Below are 10,907 nucleotides of genomic sequence, written 5' to 3'. Positions count from 1 at the left end.
AATCCCATAATGTCTAAAAGTTTTGTTTTGTTTTGTTTGCCTTTTCCTCTTTTATTTGTTTGGTTTTTTTTTTTGACTCCAGGGTCTTGAGTTTGTTTCATTAAAAAATTCACAGACTGAACTTTGCTTTTGAATTTAGAAACTATAGCTTTAAAGCTTATAATAATCAGGTAGTTTGATCATCTGTGATTTTTTAGCAAGATTATATCTTTCCTGAAATTGTAAGGTTGCAAAAATTCAAGGAAGTTTACCACAAGATACGTTGCAGTCAAATGTTTTATGATGTTTAAAAACCATGCTTTACATCCAGGCATCCAAATTACCTAAGGGGTTTATCCCAGCAATGTAATCATCTCTGGAATACAGGTGCTTTTTATTATTACTTTCTCTTCTATGTTATTTTCTAGTTGGAACAGCATTCCTCTATCTCCTTACTTAATGAATTCTTTCTCCTGAAAATACCTTAGGATAAAAATATATAATTGATTGTCCCTCTTCAATGGACATGTTTATTCAGGATTTCTTCTTTGATTGCCTGCTCTAAGGCGCTGTCAGGTATGAAAATATGAGTTAAGTGTGGATTCTGCCTTTGAATAATTCACTGCCCTTTTTGATAGATACTAGACCAGAGTAATTCCAAACTTGTAAACCCCAGACCTGATGGTGTAGGGACTAGGGGTGGAGAAGTTATTACAAAGGGTCCAGGGAAACCATATATAGACCAAGTGTCATCTTTTGATTAAATAATATGTCTACAAGAACAATATAGTTCTTTTCAAGTGCATTATTGGTACTTAGATTAATAAAGTACAAATTTATTTTAAAACAGTCTTTATCATAGTGGCTTTTACATATATATCATCCACTGGTATAACTACTATCATGAGGGAATTGTAATTCATTTTTTTTTATAAAAGGGGTACCTCTAATTGGGTAAAGTTGGGAAATGCAGAGTAAACTATCTCAACATTTCATAAAAAGAGTTGATTAAGAAAACTGAGTCAGTTAGTAAACTGAAAATTAGTAAAATTAATATTTTATTCACACATGATTAATGTGACTAACCATTGAACAAATTAATTGGCAATTCAATTAAAAGCAATGCTGTTGCTATGATGGCCTCCTTCAATTAATGTATACAGTTGACCCTTGAAAAACTTGAGGGTGTGGGGCACCGACCTTCCCTCCACACAGCTGAAAATCTGGGCATAACTTTACAGTGAGCCCTATAGATGGGAAGTTCCGCATCTGTGGATCCAAACAACCTCGGCTCTGTGGTACTGTAGTATTTACTACTGAAATAAATCCATGTATAAGTGGACCTGCACTGTTCAAACCTCTGTTGTTCAAGAGTCAACTGTAGTTATACCTTTGAAAGCATATTCTTTTTCTTGCCTCCTAATTAAATTAGTTGCATATTTTAGTTTGGAAATAGATTTTAAAAACTATCATTTCATTTTAGGATATTAGGTCATGAATGGACTTCTTACATTTTAAATTTTGTTAATTCCAGATACATTAGTATCTAATGTAATTGAAAGATTCCTCTGTTTTGCATTCAATTCCATCTTTAAACTATGCACAGAAAAATGGTAGGTATGCTTATTCTTACATTATGTTATTCAAAGAAAATGCCTGTTTTTTTGTTTGTTTGTTTGTTTGTTTTTCCGGTACGCGGTCCTCTCACTGTTTTGGCCTCTCCCGTTGTGGAGCACAGGCTCCAGACGCGCAGGCTCAGTGGCCATGGCTCACGGACCTAGCCGCTCCGCGGCATGTGGGATCTTCCCAGACTGGGGCACGAGCCCGTGTCCCCTGCATTGACAGGCGGACTCTCAACCACTGTGCCACCAGGGAAGCCCGAAAATGCCTGTTTTTGACATGAACACCCTCGCAGTTGCCCATTTTCAGGGACCACGACATATTTTAATTGTCTGGAGGAATCCAGCAGGGCAGTAAGAGAGACCTATTTGAATCAAACTTCTGTATTTAAAATCCTGTGCCAAGTTTCATTTGAGTAAATCTTTTTTTTAAAGGTGTCCTTTTAGGTGAGTTTGAATGATCCAATCCAAGATCTCATAAAGAGTTGGTTTCAGAAGTTCCTTAATCAAAATGAAAGCCTTTAAGTCTCTATTTTCACAACTGTCTTTCTTGTTCTCTCAGGAAAATATCAGCATTCAGAGTACTAAACTTTTTGAACATTTCCTTAGAATGCTGTTTCTAAAGAATGTTCAAGGAACATAATAACAGATCTCACATTGGACATGGAAAATACAAAATTTCGCACTTACAAAACTGTAAGGGACCAGACTGCATGTTTTTTCTAGGCTGGTAGAGAGAAAAACCTCTCATCCTGCCTGCTTGGATTCTGCTTTGGACAATGATGGAGAGTGATCCCTGACCCTGACTCCAATCTGAGGGAACCAGCCACAGACTGGATTGTATTACAGTTGTGGGGAACTCTGTGATCCTCTTCACCTGATCAGTTTCCATTGCGTATACGTTATGCATGACACAACATTGGAAGACTGATGGGGTGATATTTGTTCATTTTAAAGTCTCCCTTAAATGTTTCCTCAATAAAAACATGATCCAACCCAAAGTGCAACTCTGGACATGTCTAGAAACGTTGTTGCTTGGTGACTTCTTGTTCGCTGCCACTACCACTCTTAAAAGACCTTTTCACCCAATAAATCTTAAACACTGAAACAAAGAAAGAGATATTTTTAAAGTTGGTGGTTCTCAAAGTGTGGTCACCAAACCAGCAACAGTACCATCACCTGGGAACTTGGTAGAAATGCAACTTCTTGGGCCCGACCCCAGACCTAGTGAATCAGAAACCCTGAGAGAGACACCCAACAGTCTCTATGATGCTACAAATCCTCCAGTTGATGTTCAAGGTTGAGAACCACTATTGTAATTATAAACTATGTTCTTTAAATATAATTTCAATGTTATTAGGCATGTATTGAGATGTACACGTTGATGGCTTGTGAGTTAATGAATCTATCTTCAATAGGTTTTTAAGTGTGTCAGTGGTATAAAATCATATAAATGTGTATGTGTCCTCTCCACAGAAAATCATATCTTGGAGGATGTAAACAAGTGTGTGATAGCCCTTCAAGAGGGGGATGTGGACACTCTGGACCGGACTGCAGGGGCTATCAGGGGCCGGGCAGCTCGAGTCATACACATCATCAATGCTGAGATGGAGAACTATGAAGCTGGGGTTTATACTGAGAAGGTGCTGGAAGCTACAAAATTGCTCTCTGAGACAGGTAACCATGGATATTAGGTTTGACGAAAATGTCAGCACCATGATTAATTTCCATACCTGAATCAATCTGTTTCATTGTTTCCCATAGGTCTTTCTGCTTCTAAATTACACATGATCATAAAAAGGGTGCTCTTTATTTCTTGAGTTTGAATTGGAATACTTTAGCAGAATAATAATGTATTGTTTTGCAGTATATACTACTCTACAGTTTTTATATATAAGCACTTGATTCTCACAAGGACCTTGTGAAGTAGGCAGATTTTTATTATCTCCCATTATGAATGTGAAAATGGAGTTTTGAACCAGTTAAGAAACTGGAAAAAGGTCACAAGTCTAGAAAATAGTGAATATGTGATTGGAACTTGGAATCTTGAACTTGAAAAACATTTCCCTGTCTATTTCTTGAGAAGATAAGGACAACCAGGGAAAAGCATAAAGGCTCTAGGTAGTACATGGACATGAAGTAATCAAAGGAGGTAGTGGTTACCAAAAAAGGGTCAGACTTTAATATATGTCCTGCTCCTCTAACAAAGGCTTGCATGCCCTCTTCCAGGGGCATGGGGCTGCCCACTGGGGAATCACGGTCGTGGTGAGACACAGTTACTTATGGGAGCCGGTCATAGCTCTCTGGTACACTGACACGGGAAAAAGACTTATTTCTACTGAGTTAGCACAACAACCCATAACTCTGGATAGTTGTGTCAAAGAGTAGCCTATTTTTAGTAGTTTTTGCTCTCGACTGGTGTCTCTTGGCTTCAGACCCTTTCTGAAGTCCCTTATGCCTTGTGTATTTGTATATATGGGGGAATGAGAGTAGAGAGAAAGTCCAGGGATGGAGAGAAGACAAATGGAATTAACTTTATATTGGATGGAGTTATGAATGGGTAATAAATTGGGTCCTCTGTATGTGTAGAAGGAACTTACCTCAGCACCAGTGGGAGTCTTCATGGGTCTATATATGGAATTTGGAACCCACTAGGCTTTTAAAAATAGACATATCTCTGAAAGGTCAGATATAGCAGTGTTCCAAGTTCTACATGATAAGACATGTTAGTAGAAACATGTTTCCTTCTACAGGGAAAAGGTTATTTACAAAGACTTCTGTAGCTATTTGTTAGTCTAGAATAGCATGGAAAAACAACAGATAAACAGACATTGGTTTCTCTCTGAAATATAAGCAGAAAAGGACTAGTGTAATATCACATAATAAGGAGCACATCTAGGTATCGTTGCTCTTGAGAATCCTCACAGACTTAGAATTACAAATAATAACAATAATAATACGATATATCCAAAATTCAAAAAGAGTCATGTGACACAATGTTCATTGCAGCTCTATTTACAATAGCCAGGACATGGAAGCAACCTAAGTGTCCATCGATAGATGAATGGATAAACAAGATGTGGCACATGTATGCAATGGACTATTACTCAACCATAAAAGGAAACAAAATTGAGTTATTTGTAGTGAGGTGTATAGGCCTAGATTCTCTCATACAGAGTGAAATAAGTCAGAAATAGAAAAAAAATACTGTATGCTAACATATATACATGGAATCTAAAAAAAAAAAAAAAAAAATGGTTCTGACGAACCAAGGGGCAGGACAGGGAAAAAGACACAGACGAAGAGAATAGACTTGAGGACACGGGAAGGGGGAAGGGTAAGCTGGGACGAAGTGAGAGAGTAGCGTGGACATATATGCACTACCAAATGTAAAACAGATAGCTAGTGGGAAGCAGCTGCATAGCACAGGGAGATCAGCTGGGTGCTTTGTGATCACCTAGAGGAGTGGGATAGGGAGGGTGGGAGGGAGACACAAGAGGGAGGAGATACTGGGATATATGTATATGTATAGCTGGTTCACTTTGTTATAAAGCAGAAACTAACACACCATTGTAAAGCAATTATACTCCAATAAAGATGTTTAAAAAAATAATATGATATATCCACATTGTAATTAGCTGAAATTCAGCACTATTTTTTTTTTTCAAATAGGCTTGCCCTTTGCATTCAATAGAGTAACACAATGCAAGCCATATGGTATTTCTTTTCTCATTTGGAATAATTAGAAACAGTTATTTTACTCTCCAATTTAAGGACTTTTTTTTTCACCCTTAAGGAAACTGTCACATTTTTGGAGCTCTCAGTTCCTGGCCCATTACTTCGATTTTGTTACAAAGTCTCAGCTTTCTGTGGTATAGCTGACACATAGCAGCATTTCCTTGGATCTGACACTGAGTGAAGAGTGTCAGAAGTTTCAACTCATGACTGGTTGGAATGATTACTGCCGCAGATGACATGCAGAGCATATTGCCAACTTATAGGCGACTTTGTGCACACAAAGACTTCAGCGTTGTTCAAGAGACATTTTAGATTTCTTTCTTATTGAGCCTTGGGGTGCTTTAATAAATAGAAGGAGTGGTGCCCATTGGGTCAAAATCGACATAAAGGCAAGGGCAGTGTGCCTAGCTGATGGAAATATTTTAACATAATTTTCACCCAAAGTCTTGAAATGTAAATAATATTCTGGTTGAAGTTTTTTTAACTGAAAAAAAAAATCAATGAAACAGAGCAATCCATCCTGGATTGTTGTTGCTAATGAAGGTTTTGCTCTTATTTGTCAATTTTCAGATCTTTAAAAATTCTCATCTTAGCCCTTCCTTGCAGTGATTGAATACTTGGCGTACTTAACTAAAGGCATCTTCCTGATTCTGATGTCCACATCCAATTCATAATTGAACAGAAAAGATAAGCAAGACATTTAGATTCTTTCTATTTTTCAGCATCTATTGAAGATCACTAGGAAAGAAGCCAGGTAGAAGAGAGTGAAATAAACAGTTTATAAATAACTAGTAGAAAATGGAATACATGTCAAGGAAAAGTAGATATTAGTGGGCTAAGAACTAGAATATACAAGGTATATAAATTATTTTGCTTCTGTCCCCAATGGTTCTTCTCTTTCCTAAACAGGAGCAATATGGTTTCTTTATGGGTAAGTAGAGAGGTTGTCAAAGAAATGAAAGCAAAATATTTAGCTGTGGGCTTCCCTGGTGGTGCAGTGGTTGAGAATCCTCCTGCCAATGAAGGGGACATGGGTTCGAGCCCTGGTCTGGGAGGATCCCACATGCCGCGGAGCAGCTGGGCCCGTGTGCCACAACTACTGAGCCTGCACTCTAGAGCCTGCGTGCCACAACTACTGAAGCCTGTGCGCCTAGAGCCCGTGCTCCGCAACAAGAGAAGACACCGCCATGAGAGGCCCGCACACCACAACGAGGAGTGGCCCTGCTCACTGCAACCAGAGAAAGCCAGTGTGCAGCAACGAAGACCCAATGCAGCCAAAAATAAATAAATTTATTAAAAAAATAAAATAAAATTTAGCTGTGAGTAGAACAATTGACATACTCACGGATTCCTCATGGAGGGAGAATGCCTCTGCTCTGAAGCCAGCAGGGCTTAAGAGAAGGGATGGTGCTCTGTCACAATTGCACTGGTAATCTGAACATGTGGAACATGAGGTTTAAAATGTGTGATCTATATGGTGACTTAATACCTAGCATTTCTCAATAAGAAATTTCTCTATGAGAAACAAGCTAAAAGAAAAAAAAAGCTTTAGCTGTTAAAATTCACTGGTTGCTAATTAGAATTGTTGGGGGATGTACTACACACGTGGAGTTTGAGGAAGAACATAAGATCAGTTCTGTGATTATGGTTATGCAGAGTTTTGTAGGTTATATAGATTTTATAAAATGGATCTGTCCCCTTGTCAGTGTCTGGCTATGCTAAGGAGGGCTACGTCCTTCAAATAAAAACTCCTATACAGATCACTAATACCCAAATGTCTACCTTTGGGCTAACATTTTGCTTCTGATTTTTAAAAAAATCTTAGTGCAACGTTTAATTGGTCACTTTTTTATACAAGTTTATCAAACTTTGTCCTGAGAGTACATTTTATTTTGAGGAGAAAACACGGAGCAGTGGGCAAGGAGTGGAAGGTGACAAGAAGAAGAAGAAGAAAAAAAGGAAGAGTCCAGGACATGGAAGACAAAGCATCATGTTTTCTTTTGCCTTTCCACCAACCTACCAGGCTCTGCCCAGTTTTATATCTGAGTTGTTAAAGACCCTAAGGCAGAAGTTCTCAACCTCTGTATTATTGACATGTGAGTCTTGGTAATTCTTTCTTGGGGTGGAGGCAGCTGTCCTGTGCATTAAGGGTGCTCAGCAGCATCCCTGAACTTACCCCACTAGATGCTTATAGGACCTCTTCCCTTTCCCACTTCAAGTTGTGACAATCAAAATTGTCTCTAGACATTGCTAGATGTTCTTGGGTGGACAGAATAACCCCCATGGAAAATAACTGCCACAAGAGAAATAATATTCCATAATAAGAGCAACTTTAAACAAGACTAAATGGAGCCTCTGCATGATGGCCATAGGGAACGGTGAAGGGAATGGAGTGAGAGTCTATTACCAAGCATGAAAAAAAAGGGGCAGAATGCTAAAAATATCTTAACTAGACCAGACTTTGCTGCTGATGGGGTTTTCAAATACAGGCCAACCTCTGTTTAAACATGCAAATGATGCAGGGGTGGGTCTCTGTAGAGAGAACTCCCACTTTACCTTCGCTAAGAGGCTAGAAATTGAGAGAGATCCAAAGAGTGATGGAACAGTCTGTAGTTAATTTTTCATAAATTACTTTACTTAGTAAAGAGTAAGTAAATTTTTTTGAACAGTGCTTTTTGTCTTGATATGAATGCTAAGTTAATTTGAAAACACAATTTTGTGGATTATTAGTATGTTAAAATTCTAGGGCAACGTTACATAAAAATTTACTTATTTATTTTTTATAAAACTAATCTAGGCAGATGAAAGCACAATAAACTTGACGTACATCAGACTCATTAAATACTAACATGTTTGATGGGCTCTTCAATAAAACCTGAATTATAACAAATTGCCGATAGCTTGGTAGTGAGTGCACCCAACGAGACCCATTTTTAGAGATCTCATTTGCAAAGCCAGATTGCTGTGGAAAGTTGAGGGGCCTGAAAGTCCATTCAATGATATTATGTTTAAAGTAGCTCATTCGTCACAGAACAGATTACACTGAAATGCCATTTTTGTAAATTTGATGGCTGATGCAAATTTGTGGCGATGTCAATATCATCAGGTTGAGAGATCTTTGAGATGCCAGCAGTTCTTTCTTCAGAGGGAACCCAAAAAGAATAGAAAAAATTAAAGTCTTTTTAGTGAGGATTCTGTTATTAAGCACTTTGTAAATGAAAATGAAAATTCCATTATTTTGGAGAACATGTGGGCCAAACAGATGGTATAAATTCTTTCAAGACTTTTTTTTTTAAAGAACAGTTAAATGTTCACAGAAAAATTGAGGGGAGGCTACTAAGATTTCCCATGGTTCTGAATCAATTCCCTTGATTCTGCACATGCATGGTGTCCCCCATTATCTACATCCCCTACCAAATGGTACATATGTTACCATTGATGAACCTACACAGACACATCATAATCACGCAAAGTTCATAGTTTACATTTTGGTTCACCCTTGGTGTTGTATACTCTATTATATTTAGACTAATGTATAGTGACATGTATTCATCATTATGGTTTCATACAGTGTATTTTTCACTGTCCTAAACATTCACTGTACTCCATCTATTCATCCCTCTCCCCCTCCCAATCGCCTGGTAACCACTATCTTTTCACTGTCTCCATGGTTTTGCCATTTCTAGAATGTCATATAGTTGGAATCAAATAGCATGTAGCCTTTTCAGATTGACTTCTTTCTCTTAGTAGAGATGGTATAATTTGTAATTTCATGCTTCTGTCATGTAAAGTTTTCATAAAAGAGTTTTTTTTTTTACAGCATTCCTATGTATTTTGCCCAGTAAGAGGAACAAATAGAAAGCACCCAAATTAGAAATGATAATGAGGGGTACCATTGTGTCAGTACAATGTATAGATGAAATCCATGTAAGGAATCAGAAGAACTCAATTCCTTGACTTCTAAATGTGCCCTTACACAAATTAGTTAATGCCCCTGAGCCTCAAGCTTCTCATGTATTGCCTGATGTTTCATTATCTAAGTATGGTCAATATTATTGATTTTGGGACATATGCTTCACTGTTTCTTGGCTTCCTCATGACTGCACTCAACATGGACAATCACTGCCCATGAATCCTCTGTATAGATCCTCTGTTCCACCTGGACAGGTATATTTATTATTTTCCAGTTAAAACACATCCATGCTGTTCCCACTCTCCTTCCTGTCATCTTCCCCATTTTCTCCTCCTCCTCCTCTACATCTGTGTATTTAACTTACCCTTTAAGATCTCACTCAGGTCTCAGCTAGAGACAACAGGGATCTATTTCTATGAGTCTGTTGACATTTAGTATGTCCTCTTCAGTGTCAATGGTCCACAGATAGATTGTCACTTCCTAGAGGCAGGTGTTCCTGTACGTACCTTGGGCCTAGACAAGTATTATCACACCATTAGCCTTTAATATGTATGCAGTGATTAAATGAATACGAAAAATTAAGATATGACCTTTTTTTTCAGTGGAGAATATATCCACTAGCAGCAGCCTTAGGCTTATAACTCAAGATTCCAGGATAAGTAGAGATGCTTGTTTTCCTCCTACTTTCTACACATCAAAGAGCAATCTTCTTGGCCACTTGGGGGTATGCTTATTTCACTTGGACTGATTTCTGTTGCTAGCGGGATCAAGTTTTATCATTGGACATGTCTGGGTGACCTGCCTATCCCCGTGACCAGAGGCAAGGGGTATGGAAAGAAGTAAGATCAATATCAGAAGAAGGTGGTAAGGACAGATTATTGGGAAGACAGAAATATTAGATATTAGAGATAGGAAGGACCATTACAATCTGTCACTTCTCCGTGACTGACCTTGAAATTAAATTATGAAAGTAATGAATTTCCACAGAAGCTGTAATGACTGAGATTCAGTTCAGCCTAGACTTCCTAATATATTTTAAATACATTTTAATATAACCCTTACTATTGGTGTAAAGCATTTTATTTCCCCCTGAAAGGTCAAAATGATTACAATATGGAGGAAATGTCTTACTAAGTGGTTGTGCTAGTCATGGAGGTGGGAAGTCAGAAGTGTAGGAGGAACGAGAAGGAAATTTCATTCACTTAATAGTCCTTAGACAGGCAACATGTAGTTTGTCTCAAAGCCTCTTCCATATGTCTGAAACCTACATACTTGAAGTATTGTACAGATCTGGCTGATGGTTTTTAATATCAGTATTTATTTGTTTTATCCTGAATGCAAATGCAAGGTTTCTTGCTCAGAGAACAAACTTCTTTCTTAGTAACAATAATGTTGCCAGTTCCCTATACCTCGTTCTACCTCTCAAGGCAGTGTGATAAGGTCAGATAAAGTCTGCCCACACGAAAGAGATCCATACTACAGGAGAAGAACCACGAAATTATGAATCTGAGAGTTTATATAGCAATTGGTGCTCAGCTGTCTCCCTCCCCTCCTGAGAGGGAGAGAAAAACCTTCATTCTTTAATGTTAATAAACTCTCTCCAGGAAAGGTCCCCAGGTTGTTACAACCCTTTAGAATATAAATGAATGGCTCCTGGT

General features: G+C 38.1%; 1 protein-coding gene across 5 annotated transcripts in view; it reads left to right on the top strand.

The window, feature by feature from the left end:
• The window catches only part of CTNNA2 (catenin alpha 2), a 1,049,032-nt gene that overhangs the window by 948,251 nt on the left and 89,874 nt on the right, over positions 1-10,907 (top strand). For all 5 annotated transcript variants that reach the window (XM_065891313.1, XM_065891311.1, XM_065891310.1 and 2 more), the window contains one exon: positions 3,075-3,275. In XM_065891313.1, the coding sequence (XP_065747385.1) occupies positions 3,075-3,275 (201 nt within the window). The remainder of the gene's footprint in view (positions 1-3,074; positions 3,276-10,907) is intronic.

Source organism: Phocoena phocoena, chromosome 14 (genome assembly GCF_963924675.1).
Source record: "Phocoena phocoena chromosome 14, mPhoPho1.1, whole genome shotgun sequence".
NCBI classification, from domain to species: domain Eukaryota; kingdom Metazoa; phylum Chordata; class Mammalia; order Artiodactyla; family Phocoenidae; genus Phocoena; species Phocoena phocoena.
The sequence above is the reverse complement of the archived record's forward strand: the minus strand, read 5'-3'. Positions and strand labels throughout refer to the sequence as shown.